Genomic DNA, 26172 nt, shown 5'->3' with positions numbered 1-26172 from the left:
CTGTGTGTTTTTGTTTCAATACAATGAGTGTTTTATCAACAGGCAATTATCACTGCCCGGACTGGTGCCCACGTGAGACCTGGTCCAACCACACACCCAACACTAATTAGCAGCTTTTTGTCAATATACAATGTACACAGAGAGCTGCTAATCAGGGGTGCGGGCGGGGTTAGCTTTCTGAGCTCTGCTACATGCTACATCTAAAAACTCTTAATTGTGTCACTCAGTAATCTAAGTGACACATCGCTGGAATTAGGGTCTCTTTTCCTACATTATACTGCTCTTAGATGAGGTAGCAAAAACCTGGTGACTGATTCACTTTGAACTCTCAGATAATTTTCCGGTGATGTTATTACACCAGGAAGGGAGATTGTAGCTTTAAGGCACTGGCCCAACTGGACAACCGCTGCCCATATGGCCTATTAATACACATGGACAGAACAGAGAGAGGAGTCAGCAAAAATTTGTAGGACTGAAAATTATTTTTTTTCTTTTTTTGGAATAAATGAGAGTCTGACCTGCGTATGTTCTTTTCTCTCCGAGGTCGATTACTACCATGTCATCTCCTCGATCCATGAATTGCAGCTCCTTTTCTTGCAACAGATTCTCAATTTTTATTTGTTGTAATTTAGTTTGGTGCTCGAGAAGTCTTAGTTGGGCCTTCAACCTCAGCTTTTCTTGAAGACACTCTTCCAAGGCCTTAAAATCACAAAAGGTGTCCGATGTACATACAAAACATTTATATAAAGAAGTAAATAAACATAAACACCCAATAATTTTATAAAGAAAGGGGTTGAAGGTTTGTAGGGGAAATATGATAAAAAGGCTTAAACTAATTAGCACAATTCCTGATGATCCAGATAAATAAAGTCTTTTTCTGTGCGGTCTAGGAGCTGAGACCTCTAAAATTGACAGTGTACCGATCTGCTGGGAAATACATCTGAAAAATGTTGGAAAATTGCTTACCATTTTACATCACAGACATGATTGTTACATTAAGGTTTAGTATTTTAAGAATAATATATTCTTTACAAAAATATGTCTCAAATTATTGGAACTCATAAAGAATATTTTAAACTAAACAAATTGCATCTTTAGAAAAAAAACATTTTTTTTGCCCTCTGTCTCTATAACTGTTGAAAGGCATGACCAGCAGAAGGTTGATCCGCACAGTATCAAAAAATGAAAATGACATTTTCAGAACTGTATATTTTAATTATAATTTTGGTATTTAAAAAAAAAATTAAAATCCACTGTCACCTCCTTGAAAGAAGTAATTCCTAACAGGAGGTCACAAAATACAGCATTTCAGTCTCAGTCACTGCAAATGAGACAGATGAGACAAAATTTTAACTCTTTGGGGGCCATTGCATTGCACTGTCACATTTTTGAAAGAAAAAAAAAACATCGGACAGATAAGCTGTCAATTATAGCAGTGGATTGTTCATGCTTTAGGGCTATTTCGCCCCAGTAATCCAGGGACTTTTCAAAATCTGTAACATTATCAATTTCACCAATCAGAAGATTTTAGCTTTACAGAATTATAGAATGATAGAATGTTAGAGTTGGGAGGGACCCCCAGGGTCATCGTGTCCAACCCCCTGCTCAATGCAGGATTCACTAAACCATCTCACACAGAGGTCTGTCCAGCCCCTGTCTGAAGACTTCCATTGAAGGAGAACTCCCCATTTCTCTTGGCAGCCTGCTCCATTCATTGATGACCCTCACTGTCAAAACATTTTTTCTAATATCTAATCTGTCTTCTCCCTTTCAGTTTCATCCCATTGCTTCTAGTCTTTCTTTGTGCAAATGAGAATAAAGATGATCCCTACAGTGTGACAGCGCTTGAGATATTAGTAGACAGCTATTAAGTCTCCACCCAGTCTTCTCTTCGGCAAGCTAAACATTCCCAAATCCCCTAACCATTGTTTGCAGACCACTCACCATCCTGGTAGCTCTTCTCTGAACTTGCTCCAGTTTTTCAATGTCTTTTTTAACCGCTTTACAGCCCATGACGTATTAATACGCGTCAGTGCCCTGGGCTTTAAGAGCCTGACCCGTATAAGTACGTCATCGCGATCGCGCGCGCACACAGGCTGTGCGGGCGCGATCGCCGCCGGGTGTCAGCTGATTGTCACAGCTGACACCCGGTACTATGTGCAGGGAGCGGTCCCGCACCGCTCCCGGCACATTAACCTCCGCAATGCTGCGATCGAAGTCGATCGCAGCATTGCGGTTGCAAGGGGAGGTGATCGGTATACTCACCTCCTCTTCCGGCCTCCAGCGCTGTCTGCCGTCATGACAACATCCGGGTCACCAGGCAGCAGGAACATTGTTTGGTTATGCGCAGTGCACGACCACACAATGTTCTCACTGTGCAGCGCTGACTGCCTGCATAGCACAGGGATGGTGCTCCATCCCTATGCTGTGCAGGCGATCAGAATAAAAAAAGTTAAAGTCCCAGAGTGGGACAAAGTAAAAAAGTGCAAAAACTCTCAGAAAGTGAAAAAAAAATAAAAAAAAAAATTGTAAAAATATAAAAAAAAAAATTTAAAAAATAATCCACCAAAAATAAAAATATAATGTACCCATCAATAAATATCATTATGAAAAAAAAGCAAACAAACAATAAAAGTACACATATTTGGTATCGCCGCGTCCGGAACGACCTGACCTATAAAACTGTCTGACTAGTTAACCCCTTCAGTGAACACGGTAAAAAAAATAAATAAAAAACAAAGCAAAAAACGATGCTTTATCACCATACTGCCAAACAAAAAATGGAATAACACGCGATCAAAAAAACAAATATAAATAAAAATGGTACCGCTGAAAACGTCATCTTGTCCCGCAAAAAACAAGCCACCACACAGCTCCATCATCCGAAAAATCAAAAAGTTATAGCTCTCAGAATAAAGCAATGCAAAAAAATAATTTTTTCTATAAAATAGCTTTTATTGTGTAAAAGCGCCAAAACATAGAAAAACGATATAAATGTTGTACCGCTGTAAACGTACTGACCCGAAGAATAAAGCTCCCTTATCAATTTTTACCACACGTGGAACAGAATAAAAAAAAAAAAAAAAAAAACAATTCCTGAATTGGTGGTTTTTGTTTATTCTGCCTCCCAAAAATCGGAATAGAAAGCGATCAAAAACTGTCACGTGCCTGAAAATGGCACCAATAAAAACGTCAACTCATCCCGCAAAAAACAAGCCATCACATGACTCTGTCTGCCAAAATATGGAAAAATTATAGCTCTCAAAATATGGCGATGCAAAAACTAGATTTTACAAAAAATGCGTCTTTTAGTGTGTGACAGCTGTCAGTCATAAAAACCCCATATGATTCTGGTATCGCTGTGATCGCACCGACCCAAAGAATAAAGACGTCTAATCACTTATACCGCACTAGGAACGGCGTAAAAAATAAACTCTCGGTTTAGGGTTGTGCTAGGGTTAGGGTTGGGCTAGGGTTAGGGCTGTGGTTGGGGTTAGGGTTAGGGCTGGGGTTGGGGTTGGGGTTAGGGTTGTGATGGGTTGGGATTTTTTTCAAAAGTAAGAAAAAAAGATGACGATATGGCGACTAGTGTTGAGCGCAAGTGCTCGCTACTTGAGTTTGCATCGGGTGCTCTGGTATGCATTGAGTATCGTCGGTATTTGAGTGACATGCTCGAGTCTCCGCCCCATATGCTTCGCGACGAAAAAAACTTTGCAGGGATTGCCTGCCATGCACGAGCGATCCCCGCATGTTTTTTTTGGGGTGTCTAATAACCGTGAAACATGCGGGGCAGGGACTCGAGCATGTCATTCGAGCACACGCAGTACATGGTGCATACCTGAGTACCCGATGCAAACTCAAGCAGCGAGCACTTGCGCTCAAGACTAATGACAACTTATTCAACATGATGACCTAATGTTATCAAATTCTGTGTCGTACCTCTGGGCTCAAAATGTTCACTATACCCCTTGATTTGTGAAGCACCTGGGGGTTCCAAGTGCTCACTATGCATCTAGATAGGTGCCTTGGGGGGTCTAGTTTCTAAAATGGGGTCACTTGTGGGGGAGCTCCAATGTTTAGGCACACAGGGGCTCTCCAAACGCAACATGGTGTCCGCTAACAATTTGAGCCGATTTTCCATTCAATTTGTTAGCGGACACCATGTCGCGTTTGGAGAGCCCCTGTGTGCCTAAACATTGGAGCTCCCCAACAAGTGACCCCATTTTGGAAACTAGACCCCCAAAGGCACCTATCTAGATGCATAGTGAGCACTTGGAACCCCCAGGTGCTTCACAAATTGATTCGTAAAAATGAAAAAGTGGGAAAAAAAATACTTTTTCATTTTTACGGATTAATTTGTGAAGCACTTGGGGGTTCAAAATGCTCACCACCCATCTAGATAAGTTCCCAGGGGGGTCTAGTTTCCAAAATGGGGTCACTTATGGGGGGTTTCCACTGTTTATGCACATCAGGGGCTCTCCAAACGCAACATGGCGTCCGCTAATTATTCAAGCAAATTTTACAATCAAAAATTCAAATGGCGCTCCTTCCATTCCGAGCCCTGCCGTGCACCCAAACAGTGTTTTTTCCCCACATATGGGGTTTCTGCGTGCCCAGGGGAAATTGCACAACAAATTTTGGGGTCCATTTTTTCCTGTTACCCCTGCGAAAATAAAAAAAAATTGGGTCTAAAGTAACATTTTTGTGAAAAAAGTTAAATGTTCATTTTTTTCTTCCACATTCCAAAAATTCCTGTGAAGCACCTGAAGGGTTAATAAAGTTCTTGAATGTGGTTTTGAGCACCTTGAGGGGTGAAGTTTTTAGAATGGTGTCACTTTTGGGTATTTTCTGTCATAAAGACCTCTCAAAGTGACTTCAAATGTGATGTGGTCCCTAGAAAAATGGTTTTGTAAATTTTGTTGGAAAAATGAGAAATCGCTGGTCAACTTTTAACCCTTATAGCTCCATAACCAAAAAAAAATTTTGTTCCAAAATTGTGCTGATGTAAAGTAGACATGTGGGAAATGTTATTTATTAACTATTTTGTGTGACATATCTCTCTGATTTAAGGGCATAAAAATTAAAATTTTGAAAATTGCTAAATTTTCAAAATTTTCGCCAAATTTCCGTTTTTTTCACAAATAAACGCAAGTGATATCGAAGAAATTTTACCACAATCATGAAGTACAATATGTCACGAAAAAACAATCTCAGAATCAGGGGGATCCGTTGAAGCGTTCCAGAGTAATTACCTCATAAAGTGACAGTGGTCAGAATTGTTAAAATTGGCCTGTTCATTAACGTGCAAACCACCTTGGGTTGTAAAGGGGTTAAAATGTGGTGCTCAGAAGCGGACAAAGTATTTCAGGTGGGGCCTGACCAAGGAGGCGTAGAGGGGGATAATTACTTTACATGATCTGGACTATATGCTTCTGTTAATGCAACCCAGAATTGTATTTGCCTTTTTTGCTGCTGCATTACACTGTTGACTCATGGTCAGTCTGTGATTAGTGATGAGCGAGCACTAAAATGCTTGGGTACTTGCTGCTCGTGTCAAGCAAATTGAAATGCTCGAGTGCTTGGACCGAGCAACGAACCCAATGTAAATCTATGGGAAACTCGAGCATTTTTCCGGTGGCCCACCCTCCCCCCGGCGGTCTGCAGAGGGCCTAAAAATTGCCCAAATTGCTGGGAACAGTGCTCAAATGACATGGGAACAGCATGGGGAAGACCCCTGGAAGCATCTCTGACTCCCAGGTCACTGCTGTCAACAATGTTGTCAGAGGAATTACGCCACTTTTACCGAATCACAATACACTGTGTTCCAAATTATTATGCAAATAATATTTTCTCAGATTTTCCCAAATTACCTATATGAATTGCAGTCATTGTAATTTTCCAGTCAAATAACTACTGGAGTACAATTGAAAGGTTTTTGTACAAACTGCCTATGATAACAGTATATTTTTTAAAAAATAAAACACTCAAACTGCACTCAAAATGCATGTTCCAAATTATTATACACAGCAGAGTTTTCAACCTTTTCATTTTAATAAAGAAAAAAAAATGGTCATTTTTGAAATTATAAGCATTAGCAGGTTATTACAAACTGAAATCAAACAGTTTTCAACACAAAACTTTATTCTAGGTGATGTAACATTTGCACATAGGACCCCTTGTTCGAAAGGAGCTTCTGAACTCTCTCATTCATTGAATTTGTCAGGTTTTGGATGCTTTCTGCTTCAATTGTTTTGCATGAGGACAGAATACCCTCCCAGAGCTGTTGCTTAGAAGTGAACTGCCTCCCGCCATCATAGACACTCCTTTTGATGATGCTCCAGAGGTTCTCAATGGAGTTGAAGTCAGGGGAGCATGGGGGCCACACCATAAGTTTGTCTCCTTTTATGCCCACAGCAGCCAGAGATGCAGATGTGTTATGTGCAGCATGAGACGGGGCATTATCATGCATGAAAATGATCTTGCTGTGGAATGCACGGTTCTTCTTCTTGAACCATGGCAGGAAGTGCTGTTTGAGAAACTCAACATACATTATGGAGTTCATCTTTACCCCTTCAGAGATCCTAAAAGGGCCGACAATCTCTCTCCCCATGATTCCAGCCCAAAACATTACTCCACCTCCTCCTTGTTGGCGCCGTAGCCGTGTTTGCATGGGGTGTCCATCAACCAGCCATCCTCCACTCCATCCATCTGGACCATTGAGATCATTTCATGCATGATAATGCCCCGTCTCATGCTGCACATAACACATCTGCATCTCTGGCTGCTGTGGGCATAAAAGGGGACAAACTTATGGTGTGGCCCCCATGCTCCCCTGACCTCAACCCCATTGAGAACCTCTGGAGCATCATCAAAAGGAGTGTCTATGATGGCGGGAGGCAGTTCACATCTAAGCAACAGCTCTGGGAGGGTATTCTGTCCTCATGCAAAACAATTGAAGCAGAAACCATCCAAAACCTGACAAATTCAATGAATGAGAGAGTTCAGAAGCTCCTTTCGAACAAGGGGTCCTATGTGCAAATGTTACATCACCTAGAATAAAGTTTTGTGTTGAAAACTGTTTGATTTCAGTTTGTAATAACCTGCTAATGCTTATAATTTCAAAAATGACAATTTTTTTGTTCTTTATTAAAATGAAAAGGTTGAAAACTCTGCTGTGCATAATAATTTGGAACATGCATTTTGAGTGCAGTTTGAGTGTTTTATTTTTTTTTAAAATATACTGTTATCATAGGCAGTTTGTACAAAAACCTTTCAATTGTACTCTAATAGTTATTTGACTGGAAAATTACAATGACTGCAATTCATATAGGTAATTTGGGAAAATCTGAGAAAATATTATTTGCATAATAATTTGGAACACAGTGTAAAACATACAAAAACTACACCAAAATGGATTTTCCTGGGAAAAATGTTAAGGAACATAATTTCCAGGGTAATGACTTGTATATAAGGCAAAATAAATATACAAAAACAAAAATGCTCCTCCACACCTTGGGCTATGTTCTCATGTAGCGTTTTTGATGCGTTTTTGCACTTTTGCATTGCTTTCAACGGTGAAAAAAGCATTCACCGGGAAATGTCATTTTAACATTTTACTACCTTATCTGGCCATGTGGTGTCTGAGACATGATCAGATACATTCATACAGTGCTGAAAAGACATGGGAACAGCATGGGGAAGACCTCTGGAAGCATCTCTGACTCCCAGGGCACTAGCTAAAACTGTGGTCATCTCATCAGACGTGATCCTATATTACTGCGGTAATAATACAAACATTTTTGGCAATGTGACAAATCTTAAACTCCATTTAAAATGGGCAAAGTGGGTGTCAAGGGACAGGGAAGTGGACGTTTTGGTGAAGGTGATAGTGCACGCAGAGGCCGTGGGCAAGATGAAACTGTGCCTGCTGAGGGAGCACAACAAACACCCACGTCATGTCGAACTAAATTCCTGTCCCAATTTTTAGGGGGCTGCTGAACACCACTATTGAAGCCAGAGCAATGTGAAAAGATTGTTGGTTTGATAGCAGATAAAGCTTCCAGTCAGATTGCCACCACCACCACCATGTGTTCCACATAGTCCAGTCTCAGTAGATGTGAGTCTGGACCACATTATTATTGTTACTTTATCGCCATTTATTCCATGGCGCTTTACATGTGAAAAAGGGGTATATATACAAAAACAATTACAATAATCTTGAACAAAAATGTGACAGCAACTGGTACAGGAGAGGAGAGGAACCTGCCCGCGAGGGCTCACAGTCTACAAGGGATGGGTGAGGATACAGTAGGTGAGGATAGAGCTGGTTGTGCAGCGGTATTGTGGAGCGAAGGTTACTGCAGGTTGTACGTATGTCGCAAGAGGTGGGTCTTCAGGTGCTTTTTGAAGGTTTCAACAGTAGACGAGAGTCAGAAATGATGGGGTAGAGAGTTCCAGATAAGGGGGGATGCACAGGAGAAATCTTGTATGAGATTGTGGGAAGAGGAGATAATAGGGGAGTAGAGAAGGAGATCTTGTGAGGATCGGAGGCTGCATGCAGGTAAGTACCAGGAAACTAAGTCACAGATCTATGGAGGAGACAGGTTGTGGATGGTTTTGCATGACAAGGTTAGGGTTTTGAACTGGAGTCTCTGGGCAATGGGGATCCAGTGAAGGGATTGACAGAGAGGAGAGGCCAGGGAATAGCAAGGGGACAGGTGGATTAGTCGGGCAACAGAGTTTAGGATAGATTGGAGGAATTAGAGAGTGTTAGAAGGGAGGCCACAGAGCAGGAGGTTGCAGTCGTCAAGAAGGGAGATGATGAGGGCATGCACTAGTGTTTTTGTAGATTCGTGGTTGAGGAATGTGCAGATCCGGGAGATTTTTTTTACTTGGAGTCTTCATGTTCCTCACCCTGATCCTCCTTCCTTCCACCATTCCGAGTGCCCTGAGACAAATGATCCCACACTTGGACACTCCGAAGAGCTGTTTTGTTCATCTTTCCATTTATAGATTCTGGCCTCTTGCTCGGTCCGTTCGGAAGTGGAAAGAGCTTGGATATGTGGTTTGAAGGAGAGATTAGAGTCCAGGGTTACCCCAAGAGCTGTTCACTTTTCCATCGATAGATTTGGGCCTCTCGACCGGCCAGCTTCGAGAAGGGGAACAGAAGATTGCATGTAGCGATTTGAGCAGCCATGGTCACCTGAAGGTGACAGTGGGAAAGTGCAATTACTGTCTCAAGAGTTGGATAATGATGAGACACAATGGACAGAAAGTCAGGAGGAGGACCAGGGTGTGGAAGTGGAAGACGAAGCGGTGGACGATGAAGTCACTGACCTAACCTGACAAGGAGACATGTAAAGCGAGGACAGCAGCACACAGGAGGAGGGAGGCGTAGCACCACAACAGGCAGGAACAAGCAGTGTGGTGGCCACAGACACAAGGTGGGCAACTGGAACACCAGCAAGATGGAAGTTGCAGTACAACAGTTAGGTCTTCCCAAGTCTGATTCTTTTTTGAAGACTGTTTAGATAACCTCAAAAGGCCTTTTACAACAACTGCCAGGCCAGCATCAGCAAGAGCACCAAAACTACCAGCCTGACACCACAAGAATGCTCAGGCATATGACACCAAAGCATCTGACACCATGGTCCAGAAACAGTGTCTGCAGGTGACACCACTGCCTCTTCCCCTGTGGTGCGTGCACGCCAATCCCCTGTCCATGGCGCAAGCGAAGATGCCTCCCGCCCTGCAACTGTCGTTGCAGACTTGCAACCATCACTGTCCACGTCCTTGTCCCTTCACAGCGTTCAGTTGTACCTACCATGGTCCTTGGAATGCAAGCATAAGTATGCAGCCAAAAGGCCGCAATACTAGACTGCCACATTTCTGGACTGCTTGAACTTGAAATGTTGCCTTTTAGGCTCGTAGAGGCAGAAGCTTTCCACAAACTCATGGCGGCGGCAGCCTGGTGTCCATACTCGGTCCCCAGCCGCCACTATTTCTCCCAGTGTTGTCTCCGCCTTCCACAAGCGCGGGTCGCCGAACATTACCTATTCCCTCCCCAGTGCACTTACTGGGAAAGGACCGCCTAACCACAAACACTTGGCCAGGGACGTGAATGTGGCCAGGGACGGTACGGAGCCAGTCCACAGTAAAAAAAACAGCCATTGAGTGTCCATGAACCTTCCCACGCACTTTTCTTAGCCAGGGCTGCTTCTCAGCAGGGTTGGACGGGCCCACCAGAGAATCCTCGGGCAGACCTTGGCTTCTCCATCAGGAGAGTTCATGATAGCGCAAAATTTGCAGCTGCTATGAGGCTCTTGAGCGGGGGAGAAATGTGGGCCCTCAGAATCAAATCCTCTGGTGGGCCCAATGTTTTTCAGTCTGATACTGCTTCTCAGTGAGAGTTGTATTTCACCACAGCCATATTCTTTAGCTCGGTAAGAGGACTGGCATAGAGGGAAACTGTATCTACCCCGGCTGTCATTTCTCCGTCACCAGGTTTCGCCCATTGTCACACACGACCATGCCTTGCTGTACGTTCAGCAGTGAGAGCCACAAATCAGTCTGCTGTGTTACAGCTTTCAACAACTCTACAGCAGTGGGCGGTTTGTCACCTAAGCATTAAGCATATTATCTTCAGCACAGCCTGTTGCCCCTTGGCCAAGGCAGTCCTGCAGTGCTTGTGATTGATGTGGTCATTTTGGAGATGGAGGCCGAACTGGAGGAGGAGGTGCAGTAATGTGATTACATTGAGGTTACATTGGCGAGTCTGGTTTTTATACTAAAAATATCCTACTGTGTTTTTATTTATTTATTTTTTTACGTCTCTTCAAATCTGTATTGGAGTTCGTCCTAATTTTTGGTAGCCCTTGAAATTGCTGCATATGCAATAACAGTATAGGAGACACACTCCTTAATAATGGGAAGGACAATTCAAATAGATTCTATATTCTAGAATATTAACTGTCTGAAATTCTTTTATGGGTGAGGTATCGCAGTATGGATAGCATATTACATCGATCCAGCCAGGTATTATTGCCTTATACTGCGTGATGCGGGTGCTGCCCAAAAAAAATGTAAAATCTATTCTATTCCCTATCTATAACGCTGTTAGACGCATTTACAATAGGGACAGGTGCTGCTAGGTGGTATCATCACCAGCTACAGATGAGTGTTTATTCTGATCGCATAAATGTCTTCCACAGTCCATAACTTTTTTTTTTTTTATTTCTTTGGCCTTATATACAAGTCATTACCCTGAAAAGAATGTTTCTTAACATTTTTTTGTATGTTTTTTTTGTCTGTCCGTAAAAGTGGCGTAATACTCTGACAACATTGTTCACAGATATGCTATTTGTCAGTGGCCAACTATGAATAGGTTTGAACCCACAACTGCAATACTTTAAATGGAGTCTAATATTTGACACGCTCACAATAATTGCTGGATTATTAGGGCAGTCATATGACACAAAGTCTGATGGCCACGGTTTCAGGCAGTCGCCTAATAGTATGGTATTTGTCAGCGACCAAGTGTCAAATACTTCAACAAAACACAGGTGGCTGACTTTAAATGGAGTGGAATATTTGGCATGCTCCACAAAATTTCTGTATTATTATGGCAGTCATATGGATCACATGGGTCTGATCATTGAAATAAGTTCCTCTGCTTCCACAATACTGTAATATGAATAAAACTAAAAAAATCTGTCTGTACTCTGCGAACAAGCAAATGGAGCGGTAAAATGGTGTACACTGACACACTGCTACAGTCTATAAATGGAGGATAATATTTTCCACGTTCATTACAAATGGCTGAATTTGAACCGCAGTTATACAGTACAGACCAAAAGTTTGGACACACCTTATTTAACCCTTTCGCAATCTTGGGTTTTGTCGTTTTTGCTTTTTCGTTTTTTGCTCCCCTTGTTCCCAGAGCCATAGCGTTTTTATTGTTTGGTCAATATGGCCATGTGAGGGCTTATTTTTTGCGGAACGAGTTGTACTTTTCAACGCCATTACTAGTTTTACCATAGCATGTACGGGAAAACGGGAAAAAAATTCCAAGTGCGGTAAAATTGCAAAAAAAGTGCAATACCACAGTTGTTTTTTTTTTTACCACATTCACTGAATGCTAAAACTGACCTGCCATTCTTATTTTACAGGTCATTACGAGTTCATAGACACCAAACATGTATAGGTTCTTTTATATTTAAGTGGTGAAAAAAAATTCCAAAATTTGGTAAAAAAAAATAAATAAAAAAATAGCGCCATTTTCCGAGACCTGTAGCGTCTCCATTTTTCGTGATCTGGGGCTGGGTGAGGGCTTATTTTTTGCGCACCGGGCTGACGTTTTTATTGATAACATTTTGGGGTAGATCCGCTGTTTTGATCGCCCATTATTGCATTTTATTGCAATTTTGCGGCGACCAAAAAACGTAATTCTGGCGTTTAGAATTTTTTTCTCGTTACGCCGTTTACTGATCGGATTAATTCTTTTTTTATATTGATAGATCGGGCGATTCTGAACGCGGCGATACCAAATATGTGTATGTGGGGTTTATTTTTTATTATTTTATTTTGAATGGGGCAAAAGGGGGGTGATTTAAACTTTTATATTTTTTAATTTTTTTTTATTTTTTTTAAATCTTTTTTTTTTCACTTACTACATGCTTCAATAGTCTCCATAGGAGACTAGAAGCAGCAGTTGTCTGATCGGCTCTGCTACATACATAGGACCAGCAGATCCCCTGCATATAGCAGAATTGGTCCTGTGCTATGAGCACCGACCACTAGGTGGCGCTCATAGCGACCAGATCATGACAACCACAGGCGTCTGCTGCAGACCCTGGGTTGTCATGCACGCCCATCGGCGACCCGCGATCACGTGACGGGGTCGCCGGTGGGCGGGGCTTAGGACGCGCTTCCAGGAAGCGCGCGTTAAATGCCGCTGTCGGAGATTGACAGCGGCATTTAACAGGTTAACAGCCGCGTGTGGATTGCGATTCCACCCGCGGCTGTTGCGGGCACATGTCAGCTGTAAGAATCAGCTGACATGTGCTCGGTTCAGTGAGGGCTCAGTGCAGCAACCCTCACTGAACGGGCAGTACGCAAATATGCGTACTAATACGGCATGGGCTCTAAAGGGGTTAAAGATTTTTCTGTATTTTCATGACTATGAAAATTGTACATTCATACTGAAGGCATCAAAACTATGAATTAACATATGTGGAATTATATACTTATATATAAATTATACTGTGAAACAACTGAAAATATGTCTTATATTCTAGGTTCTTCAAAGTAGCCACCTTTTGCTTTGATGACGGCTTTGCACACTCTTGGAATTCTCTTGATGAGCTTCAAGAGGTAGTCACCGGAAATGGTCTTCCAACAATCTTGAAGGAGCTCCCAGAGATGCTTAGCACTTGTTGGCCCTTTTGCCTTCACTCTGCGGTCCAGCTCACCCCAAACCATCTCGATTGGGTTCAGGTCTGGTGACTGTGGAGGCCAGGTCATCTGGCGTAGCACCCCATCACTCTCCTTCTTGGTCAAATAGCCCTTACACAGCCTGGAGGTGTGTTTTGGGTCATTGTCCTGTTGAAAAATAAATGATGGTCCAAGTAAACGCAAATCGAATGGAATAGCATGCCGCTGCAAGCTGCTGTGGTAGCCATGCTGGTTCAGTATGCCTTCAATTTTGAATAAATCCCCAAAAGTGTCACCAGCAAAGCACCCCCACACCATCACACCTCCTCCTCCATGCTTCCCGGTGGGAACCAGGCATGTAGAGTCCATCCGTTCACTTTTTCTGCGTCGCACAAAGACATGGTGGTTGGAACCAAAGATCTCAAATTTGGACTCATCAGACCAAAGCACAGATTTCCACTGGTCTAATGTCCATTCCTTGTGTTCTTTAGCCCAAACAAGTCTCTTTTGCTTGTTGCCTGTCCTTAGCAGTGGTTTGCTAGCAGCTATTTTACCACAAAGGCCTGCTGCACAGTCTCCTCTTAACAGTTGCTGTAGAGATGTGTCTGCTGCTAGAACTCTGTGTGGCATTGACCTGGTCTTTAATCTGAGCTGCTGTTAACCTGCGATTTCTGAGGCTGGTGACTCGGATAAACTTATCCTCAGAAGCAGAGGTGACTCTTGGTCTTCCTTTCTTGGGGCAGTCCTCATGTGAGCCAGTTTCTTTGTAGCGCTTGATGGTATTTGCAACTGCACTTGGGGACACTTTCAAAGTTTGCCCAATTTTTCGGACTGACTGACCTTCATTTCTTAAAGTAATGATGGCCACTCGTTTTTCTTTACTTAGCTGCTTTTTTCTTGCCATAATACAAATTGTAACAGTCTATTCAGTAGGACTATCAGCTGTGTATCCACCTGACTTCTGCACAACACAACTGATGGTCCCAACCCCATTTATAAGGCAAGAAATCCCACTTATTAAACCTGACAGGGCACACCTGTGAAGTGAAAACCATATCCGGTGACTACCTCTTGAAGCTCATCAAGAGAATGTCAAGAGTGTGCAAAGCAGTCATCAAAGCAAAAGGTGGCTACTTTGAAGAACCTAGAATATAAGACATATTTTCAGTTGTTTCACACTTTTTTGTTAAGTATATAATTCCACATGTGTTAATTCATAGTTTTGATGCCTTCAGTGTGAATGTACAATTTTCATAGTCATGAAAATACAGAAAAATCTTTAAATGAGAAGGTGTGTCGAAACTTTTGGTCTGTACTGTATGTGATACGTGTGACGGAGAACCACGGTTTTAAATTGCAGGCTACTAATACTATTCTTCACAGCAACCTCATGTGAATAGCTTGACCGACACACTGCAACAAAATGGAAGGCAGAAATGGCTGATTTTGGAACGCTGTTATATGTGATACGTCTGACAGAGAACCATGGTTTTAAATATCAGGCCTGTAGTTTACTAATACTATTCTTCACAGAGACCTAGTGTGAATAGCTTGACCGACACACTGCAACAAAATGGAAGGAAGAAATGGCTTATTTTGGAATGCTGTAATGCTGTTATATGTTATATACCATTCTGTTTCTTGCTGCCCACAGTTCCAGTTTGTTTAGATCTTTTTGAATCCTCTCTCTCTTCTCTAGTATCAGCTACCCCTCCTAGCTTTGTGTCATCAGCAAATTTAATCAGTTTACCCTCAATTTCTTCATCTAAATCATTGATAAAGATGTTAAACAACACAGGGCCCAGGACAGAGCCTTGTGGTATCCCACTTGAGACATTCTTCCAACTGGATGTGCAACCATTTATTACCACTCCTTGGGTTCGATCACTAAGCCAGTTATGAATCCACCTGATAGTTGCTTTGTGCATTCCATAGTTGGTCATATTTTAATAAGGATGTTATGAGATACTTTGTCAAATGCTTTGCTGAAGTCAAGATATACTATATCTACCGCATCTCCCTGATCCACCCAGTCAGTGATTCTGTCATAGAAGGAAATTACTTTAGTCTGACATGACTTATTAGTTACAAACCCATATTGGCTCTGGTTAATCACATAAACAACATGTATGCAAGTACCTTTATGTTAATGAATAATTTGTTCAAAGATCTTTCCTGGTGTAGAAGTAAGGCTCACAGGCCTATAGTTCCCTGGGTCCACCTTCTTCCCCTTATTGAAGATAGGGACAACATTCGCTCTTCTCCAGTCTTCTGAGACTTCTCCTGTTCTCCAAGACTTAGGGTATGTGCATATGACGTCTCTTTGATGCCGGTCTACCCGTTGTGTTTTTGAAGCAGAAGATGCTTCAGGAAAAAGCTATCTGTGTTTTTCCTGATGCGTTTTCTTCTGCGTCATTTTGGTTGTCTTTGCAGAAAATTTATTTTTTAAACTGCATATATAAACAAATGAGCAGTTTCCAAGCGGAAGCCGCCTGAAGAATGGTTAGGTCAATTATTTTTGTTGCTTCAAGGCTTTTGAAGCCTGAAGTATGTAGCAATGCTAGGTAGGCTAGAGTTAAATCCGACTTCTGCAGGCTTTGATTAGTACACATGGCTAGGTCTGCATATAACCAGACTAGGTGTCCATCTAAGTCAGTCTGCTGGGGAGGCTGAGCAGACTGGATATGTTTTGAATTTGAAGAGAGAAAGAAGCCAGAAGCTCTTTGAGAAGAGTCTGCACAGGCCATGTGCACCAAACTGCAAGTATCAGTGGTTGCTATGGACCACAGCAGTTTTTGTTTGATAGAACTGGGGTTAGCTTAGCGATGTCCTAATGCCTACCAAAGCAAGTGAATCCCTACAAGTGGTAAAAAGAAGCTGAAAAACACTGAACATATACATGGCAAGTAGTTTTCATAATGTAGGCCTATGTTCATTCTTTTTTAGCATTATGTAAGTGCTTTTTCAAGCAGATTTCAGGCGGCTTCCACTTGAAAAATACATTGTCTTTACATCAAATGAAGAAGGCATGAAATCAGTGTTGGGGTCTGAGGTGGAGGCCAATGTGGTGACACGTTCTATTTTTACTTTTGGGTATATCTTACTATAATACATCTTTATTTCCTTATTATTGATGAAATTTCGATTACTACATTGCACTATTTGTGTGCTTTACATTGCACCAATTTCTATAGATCTAACTTTCTGAGTTGCATTATAGTTAACTTTGTGGGTATACATACGTGCATATACATACAGTGATGGCCAAAAGTATTGGCACCCCTGCAATTCTGTCAGATAATACTCAGTTTCTTCCTGAAAATGATTGCAATCACAAATTCTTTGGTATTATTATCTTCATTTAATTTGTCTTCAATGAAAAAAACACAAAAAGAATTGTCCTAAAGCCAAATTGGATATAATTCCACACCAAACCTAAAAAAGGGTGTGGACAAAAGTATTGGCACCCTTTGAAAAATCATGTGATGCTTCTCTAATTCGTGTAATTAACAGCACCTGTAACTTACCTGTGGCACCTAACAGGTGTTGGCAATAACTAAATCACACTTGCAGTTAACATGGATTAAAGTTGACTCAACCTCTGTCCTGAGTCCTTGTGTGTACCACATTGAGCATGAAGAAAAGAAAGAAGACCAAAGAACTGTCTGAAGACTTGAGAAACCAAATTGTGAGGAAGCATGAGCAATCTCAAGGCTACAAGTCCATCTCCAAAGACCTGAATGTTCCTGTGTCTTCCGTGTGCTGTGTCATCAAGAAGTTTAAAGCCCATGGCACTGTGGCTAACCTCCCTAGATGTGGACGGAAAAGAAAAATTGACGAGAGATTTCAAAGCAAGATTATGTGGATGGTGGATAAAGAACATCAACATCCAAACAAGTTCAAGCTGCCCTGCAGTCCAAGGGTACAACAGTGTCAACCCGTACTATCCGTCGATGTCTGAATGAAAAGGGACTGTATGGTAGGATACCCAGGAAGACCCCAATTCTTACCCCGAGACATAAAAAAGCCAGGCTGGAGTTTGCCAAAACTTACCTGAGAAAGCCTAAAACGTTTTGGAAGAATGCTCTCTGGTCAGATGAGACAAAAGTAGAGCTTTTTGGGAAAAAGCATCAACATAGAGTGTACAGGAAAAAAAAGAGGCATCTAAAGAAAAGAACACGATCCCTACAGTCAAACATGGCGGAGGTTCCCTGATGTTTTGTGGTTGCTTTGCTGCCTCTGGCACTGGACTGCTTGACCGTGTGCATGGCATTATGAAGTCTGAAGACTACCAACAAATTTTGCAGCATAATGTAGGGCCCAGTGTGAGAAAGCTGGGTCTCCCTCAGAGGTCATGGGTCTTCCAGCAGGACAATGACCCAAAACACACTTCCAAAAGCACTATAAAATGGTTTTAGAGAAAGCACTGGAGACTTCTAAGGAGGCCAGCAATGAGTCCAGACCTGAATCCCATAGAACACCTGTGGAGAGATCTCTAAATGGCAGTTTGGAGAAGGCACCCTTCAAATATCAGGGACCTGGAACAGTTTGCCAAAGAAGAATGGTCTACAATTCCAGCAGAGCATTGTAAGACACTCATTGATGGTTACCGGAAGCGGTTGTTCGCAGTTGTTTTGGCTAAAGGTTGTGCAACCAAGTATTAGGCTGAGGGTGCCAATACTTTTGTCTGGCCCATTTTTGGAGTTTTGTGTGAAATGATTAATGATTTGATTTTTGCTTCATTCTCTTTTGTGTTTTTCCTTGAAAGCAAATTAAATGAAGATAATAAGACCAAAGAATTTGTGATTGCAATCATTTTCAGGAAGAAACTGAGTATTATCTGACAGAATTGCAGGGCTGCCAATACTTTTGGCCAGCACTGTACCTGTCATAATATTTTGTTGGTAGTAATCTGCCATCTAGTGGTTACACTTTGTATTGTCTTCACATCTTCACTATTTTGTGCCTCTCATTGGCTTCCCCTTGATTTCATTGCTTTTTTATTTTATTTATTTATTTTGTATTTTATTGTGCAGTTGTGTACTTCAATAAAATATTTATTGTCTATATATATTTGTTTGTTTCTTGATTATTATGAAGTAAGATATATATGATATCCATCTTCAAGTAGGCACCTACATTATCCCTACTCAGCACTGGATGACAGCTGCCGCGCAAATAATTATCAGTAACATTGCTGTTAGGCTTAGACCTCTTGGCTGTAGGCCTCACAAGAAGGAAAGCAGGGCTACCAGATCTACTATTCTTGACTGCCTATCATCCTATATAGAGTTAAAGGAGTTGACTCATGAAGAGAAGCCCTGTCCATATTGCCTCTTAGGTCATATGAATATCATAGAAGTGGATTCCTTACACAGAGGCATATACAAATGGCTCCCATTCTTGTGAGCTTCAGCCGTACTTGCATTACATGGATGGCCATTCATGAGGACATGCAAAGTAAAGAGATGGCTGTCTGCAGCTTCCCTCAGCAAAATCCCTTATTTGCTGGGGGTGCAGAGAAATGGACCCCAGACAATAAGCTGATCGCCCGGGGAGGGGGGGGGGGGCTGCCTTCCGAAATGAATTGGGTTAGATCTGATGAGACAACCACTTTAAGCATACCAGTATAAAAAAGCAAAACATTTTTAAAGCAAACTCTGTGATTTATACTATCCCTTATTAATAACAGACAACACAAAACTATTTACATTTTTTAAATGCGCTACTTAAAACCAGAAGTTTTCAGGAACAAGTAGCAGATGTGCTCATGGTAAAAAGCCAAAAACACAGAGAATGAGGTAGAACAGAGATTCTCTGTGTCAACAAAAATGACCTTAAATAAAAATGTCATATTGAAATAAAAAAAATTAACATGACAAGGAAATTGGTAAAGGGGTATTCTAGTTATAAAAGGTTATCACTTATTTACAGAATAGGTGATAAGTTACAGATAGACGGGGGTCCCAAGGCTGAGACCCCCACTGATTGCGAGAACAGGACTCTTTTCTCCCCTATGATTATGGAGTCGCAGTGCTTATGCTTAACTTCTGTGCCATTCATTCCCTATGGGACAGCCGAGCACCGCACTCCCTGTACAAATCGAGCAGCGGGGGCATTTTTGTTCTATTCAGGTAGGAGAGAGGGAAAAGTGCCCCTTTCTTGCAATTGATGGATCTACCAGTGGTCAGACCCCACCGATCTAGAAGTTATCACCTTTCCTGTGGATAGGTGACAAATTTTTGCAACTGGAATATACCTTTAAAGAGGTTGTCCACTACTTTAAGATTGATGACATATCCTTGCGATAGGTCACCAATGTCTGATCAGTGGGGGTGCAACACCTGGCGTCACCGTCGATCAGCTGTTCCTGGTGTTGGCGGCCGGAACCAGGGCCGCCATCAGGGCATTACTGCCCTTACTGCTTTATGGGGCCCGTTGAACAGCAGTAAAGAGCATATGCCAGGGCCAGGGCCCGGTCCGGGGTCCCCCTCTAGTGCTTCTGCTCATCGGGCCCTGGGGCATCGCGTGCTGGCATTCCGCCGCTGGCAGCGTATATCTCAGAACAGGGAGCCTCAGCCTTGGAGCTCTCACGGCCAATTCTGTCAATGCAGCTCAAAGGGAGTCCCCCACATCTTCCGTGACGCACCGGAGATGGCGCGAACGCGATGATGTCATCGTGTACTCACGCCAGCATCTAGCGCCAGGATGCAGCCAGTCCGGAAGTGGAGCTGCGCCTGCAGGGGATCGTATGAGAGCTAAGTATGAAAACTTTATTTTTTTTAATAGAATTAATAAATTGGTCTTGGGGGAAGAGCGCGTAAGGAACTGGGAGAACATATGATGAACTTGGATTGGGGGGTGGAGAGAGTACATGATGAACTTGGATTGGGGGGTGGAGAGAGTACATGATGAACTGGGAGTGGGGGTTGGGGACAGCATATGATGAACTGGGAGAGCATATGATGAACTGGGAGTGGGGGGTGAGGAGAGCATATTATGAACTGGGATTGGGGGGTGGGGAGAGCATATGATGAACTGGGAGTGGGGGTTGGGGAGAGCATATGATGAACTGGGAGAGCATATGATGAACTGGAAGTGGGGGGTGAGGAGAGCATATGATGAACTGGGGGTGGGGGGAGCACATGATGAACTGGGAGTGGGGTTGTGGGGAGAGCATATGATGAACTGGGAGTGGGGGTGGGGAGAGAAAATAATGAACTGGGAGTGAGGGGTGGTGAGAGCAAACAATGAACTGGGAGTGGGGGTGGGGAAAGCTCATGATGAATTAGGAGTGGGGGAGTGCAAATGACGAATGGGGGATGGGGAGAGCAAATAATAAATTGAGGGTAGGGGAACGCAAATAATGATGAATCGAAGCTGGGGGTGGGGAGAGCAAATGATAATGAATTGAGGGTGGGGCAAGCAATGATGAATTGGGGTGGGGGAGAGTAAATGATGATGAAGTGGGGGTGGGAGAGAGAGAGGACATGACAAAATGAATTGGGGCGGAGGAGGGCATGTAAATATAATGAATTGGGAGAGGGGGCATTGAGGATGACAGAGTGTGACTGGTAATGAATTGGGGGAAAGAGTACAGGTTCTAATTTATATATTAGGTAGGCAAACTGGCTATTTATAGTTAGCAGGGGCACAGTGGTGAATTACAATTTATATTTGGAATGGTGGAGTGCATAATAACTAATTATATATTAATGGTGGGTGCATGTCTGTATTCAGCTGCGAATTGTAAAACAAGGGGAAAAAGTGGGGAATGTGCTTTGGAAGCGGTGCTCTAGATAACTGTGTGCTATTTTCCGCAGAGACGAGTCCTGGCTGGCAGAAGTGATGATGGTCTGCCCTGGATGAAGGAGAAATGCGAATATGAAGGACTTCAACTAGAGACGTCACTGGTGAGTAAGTGTGTTACCTGTACACTGACACTATATACTATGTACAGAGCTCCTGTGTATAATGTCACTGGTGATCACTGTATTACCTGTACACTGACACTATATACAGAGCTCCTGTGTATAATGTCACTGGTGATCATTGTATTACCTGTACACTATATAGAGAGCTCATGTGTATAATGTCACTGATGATCCCTGTATTACCTGTACACTGACACTATATACAGAGCTCCTGAGTATAATGCCACTGGTGATCAGTGTATTACCTGTACACTGACACTATATACAGAGCTCCTGTGCATAATGTCACTGGTGATCATTGTATTGGCTGTACACTATGTAGAGAGCTCATGTGTATAATGTCACTGGTGATCATTGTATTACCTGTACACTGACACTATATACAGAGCTCCTGAGTATAATGTCACTGGTGATCCCTGTATTACCTGTACACTGACACTATATACAGAGCTCCTGAGTATAATGTCACTGGTGATCACTGTATTACCTGTACACTGACACTATATACAGAGCTCCTGTGTATAATGTCACTGGTGATCCCTGTATTACCTGTACACTGACACTATATACAGAGCTCCTGAGTATAATGCCACTGGTGATCACTGTATTACCTGTACACTGACACTATACTATTAGAGAATGATATGGAGTTTGGAATTTTTCTACATTATATAAAGTATTGAAGAAAATGTTTTGTATATCAGCTACTGTATGTATTGTTGGATATTGGAGAACCCTTAGAGATAATCAGTGTTTCCTTATTAAAGAAGTGTTATTTTCTTCCATTAAGAGTCATAGATGCTAAACAATAGTCTTCCCAATGTCCACCATCCCTCCCTGCACAACTTACCAATGTTGGAAGAACAAGGAGGGTGATGATGGATATAATCTTATATGAGAAACAGGAATTCTCCATTGCGACAAATCTAGGAAGAAAACACAACACTTTTCAGTATAATAGCAATACAATATGAGATCAGGGTTATTCTAATGAGAAAGTTAAATTATTTGTACACTTTTGTTAGGAAACTAGAATCTATAAAACTAAATGCATTTGTGATGACAATAAACATGTGTAAGTCAACTGGAATTGCAGTTGGGATGGTTGTACTCAAACTATTTAGGATTAAAACAATTGGGCAGATTTATCAATACTGTGTAATTCTTAACGGAAACTTAAGGGGCATTTACACTGCAAGATAGTCATGACCGAGCAGTGTTAAAATTGCTTGTTTAATAATTATATTGCAGTGCAAACAGGTCGCTGATAACACGATGAATGAATAAAATGCTCATTCATAGATGCAATTATCTTTTATTTTTTATGTAGCATAAAAGATAATCATTCTTGGCAGTACATCATCCTGTGGACTCGCCAAAAACTATGGCAGCCTGGGTGTATTGAGCAATCTAGTATGGATCTACTGTAGTATAGATCACTCAGTGCACTTCATTTACTTTGATCCGCCTGTGTAAATCAGCATTCAATTGACCGCCGATTAGTAAAAATTGACTGATTGGCGGTCGTATTGTGCCTTCGATCGGTCTGTGTAAGAAGCCCTTTAAAACTAGACAGACATAAAATGCACTATATTGATCATAGTGGTTTTCTTTGATAAATCTGTCTAATTTTAAGACTGTCTTGTTTAAATTTGATTAAACCACTTATTAGTTTGCTTACTTTGTGCCAGAAATATACGCTACAATCCTGACGCATTTTTGGGCTAAATGTATCCCATGTTATACCAAACTCCTTTTATGATACATCATGCCCCTTTAGTGAGGCCACATCCCCTTGTTTTGTGGACTTGAGAAAAAGTAGCATCAGCACAGCTACCAATCCTTATGTTTGCGAAGAGAGAACAGTTACAATATCTGACCTGAATTTCTCCATTGGTTTTTCCCCATCCATTCCCCTTGAGTGACAGGTTTCTCCCTACGTGCCTGTATAAGAAGATACCTGCCATTCCAGGGAAGCGGGCGGAAGAAGCTGCCAGGGACCCACCTATTCAACTAGTCTGCTGTGCAGTTTCGTCCTCGGCAGCTTTTAAAGTAGGTTACTCTCTGAAACGCTTCAGCGTTTCATACTCGAACATGCCTGGTTGGAATCATGCAGCCAGAGTTTGATAAATGCTGTGCATAGATCAGCTGTCAGGTTCCCTTTAATGGAGTATTCCAACTAAAGGCATATCCACAGGATAGCTAATAGATATCTGATCGCTAAGTATCCCTCTGCTGCTATCCTCACAGATCACAAGTGGCCCCAATAACCATACTGGGATCAAGATTGAATGTTGCGGCATAGCGGCACATGACCACTGATGCCCCATTCACCCATTTAGTGTCTGTGGGCCTGGTGGAGATAGTCAGCACACAGATATCTTCATCAGCCCCATAAACATGAGTGGAGAAGCAATAGACATGCTGAAGAAAGACGGGTTTAGCCAACAAACATCTAATGCGCATGGCCAGTCAGTGTTGGCAGCCCATGAGATGAACAAATAGAATCTAAGTCGAATTTTAGGAAATTCGCAGGTAGTAGTCTGCGAATGATAAAGAGAAAGAAGGAGAGAAAAATTCCTCACCTCAGGAAAGACAATGTACAGCATCAGCACACTCTATACAGCAAGATCTACCATTAGTCCTAGGGCTACAGATATATGGCCTAGATGCGTAAGGCATCAGCTGATAGACTGCAAATGATTATCATTTACTCAGGTCCTTTTCTATAACTTTACAAATAAGATGTGAAAATATTTAATGTGACCATAAGCAATAATAAGGGGCATCTGGAAAGGCAAAAAACTGTTCACAGTGCTATAAATTACTTCATTTACATTGTGTCGCATGCATTGGACATCCCACCCTTGCCCCTGAGAGAAGGTTGCTATGCTGGCCTGGTATCCAGCAGAGGAACAGCGGCACCTGGGCCCAATCATGCAGGCGTGGTCTGCTCCAAACACATGTTTCCCATTTAAGTTAATTTTGCAATAGTCAAGTTTCAGACGTCATTTTGGGACCCCAGCTTGTTATTGCTATTTGGTTTCTGTTCACTTAGAACTCGAGTGGCAAACACGTGTTCTGTGGTAAGGCTGCACGGAAAAAGGAAAGCTGCTAATTGGAGACTTTCCATACAAGTTGTTCAGTTTTATGGTCGATCAGGTTTCAGCATATACAGTATGTGCATTGGGGTAGCTAGAATCTGATGGGCCCTGGTGCAAAATTTGGACCTGGGCCCCCATTGCTGTTGGTCCGATTTATGAGTGTTCTAAATTCTATAAAGACATGTGTTGGCCCCCCCTTCCTTACATAGTAATGTCTCCCATCCTGGACCCCTTCCAGGTATATATATGCAAGTCCATTCTGGGCCCCTTCCAGGCATATATGTCCCACATCCTGGTATATATGTCTCCCATCTAGGGCCCCTTCCTGGTATATATGTCCCCATTCTGGGAAATACATTTCCCATCCTGGGCCACTTCCTGGCATATATGCCCCCCATCCTGGAATATATGTCCCCTGTCCTGGGCCTCTTCCTGGTATATTTGTTCATCATCCTGGTATACATGTCCCCCTTCCTGGTACATACAGTATGTCCCTCATCCCGGTATATATGTCCCCCGTCATGGGCCCCTTTCTGGTATATATGCCCCCAATCCTGGTATATATGTGCCCCATCCTGTGCCCATCCAGGTAAATATGTCCCCCATCCTGGGCCCCTTTCTACTATATATGTTCCCATTCTGCCTTTGCATAAAAACAAACAAACAGAATATTCTATTCACCTTCCTATGTTCCCACGTTGTCCGGCGTCCTATTTTGTAGCTGGCGCAGAGGCTGGCAGCAGACATCAGCATACCTGCTATGGAGACGTATGACATCACTGCCAATGCCTGGCACACCAATGTCAGCTGCCGGCCTCTGATTGGCGTGTGTATGGCAATGCAGGAAGGCAAAGGGTCCTACGCTGCAATACATTTCAGCTCCACGGACACAATGTCAGCTCCACGGACACACATCCAGCGGAAGTAGGCGCTGGCATTGGCGTGCCCTTCTCCCGCACGGTCCAGGTCGCACCCTCTGCAGCCACAATCATGATGCCCCTGAGTATATGATTTCATTAAAATAAGTCATTTATTTGCAATTTGAGATTTTTGTTGCTCAAAAATGTAATGCATATTTCTCAATATTTTTGAATTAAGGCAAAAAAAAGTGTATATCATACGGTTAACCCCTTAGTGATGGAGCCAATTTTGACCCTCATGACCAAGCCCCATTTTTCAATTTTGACATTAAATTATGTGTGGTAATAACTCTGGAAAGCTTCCACATATTCCAGTGATTCTGAGATTGCACTTTATTTTAGTGGTAAATTTAAGTTGATATGTTTTCCGTTTTTGTTTTTTTGTTTTTATGAAAATATCTGAAAGTTATAAAAAATGTAAAAAAAATTAACAATTTTTAAATATTGGATTAACCCCTTTCCGACATTTGACATACAAATACATCACGATAAGGACGGTGTTATCGCAATATGATGTATAGTTAGCTATGGTGATTGGTGACAGAAGCTGTGCCCACACAATCACCACTGGAAACTCTTGACTGATAGCCAAACTTCTGCAACAACAGAAAGGGCCAATGTCAGCAGTGTCCCTGGATGTTTAACTCTATAAATGCCACAATAAATAGTGATTGCTGGATTTAAAAAGTGTAAGAATGAAGGGGCTTCCCTCTTTCACCTCATCGGTACTGGGTATGGTGGTAAAATATTCAAACTGCATAGCTGGAGAAGGTAAAAAAGTTA

General features: G+C 42.3%; 1 protein-coding gene across 1 annotated transcript in view; it reads right to left on the bottom strand.

Annotated features, from left to right (window-relative positions):
- Positions 1 to 26172, bottom strand: part of FGL1 (fibrinogen like 1) — a 76393-nt gene that overhangs the window by 27574 nt on the left and 22647 nt on the right. Inside the window, exons 3-4 of the mRNA XM_073645392.1 lie at positions 22216 to 22291; positions 519 to 699 (exon numbers count right to left, since the gene is read on the bottom strand). Coding sequence (XP_073501493.1) covers positions 519 to 699; positions 22216 to 22281 — 247 coding nt within the window. The 5' untranslated portion in view covers positions 22282 to 22291. The remainder of the gene's footprint in view (positions 1 to 518; positions 700 to 22215; positions 22292 to 26172) is intronic.

This window comes from Phyllobates terribilis, unplaced genomic scaffold (genome assembly GCF_046119375.1).
Source record: "Phyllobates terribilis strain yellow unplaced genomic scaffold, ASM4611937v1 Scaffold_1__5_contigs__length_1240528914, whole genome shotgun sequence".
Classification (NCBI taxonomy): Eukaryota; Metazoa; Chordata; class Amphibia; order Anura; family Dendrobatidae; genus Phyllobates; species Phyllobates terribilis.
The sequence above is the reverse complement of the archived record's forward strand: the minus strand, read 5'-3'. Positions and strand labels throughout refer to the sequence as shown.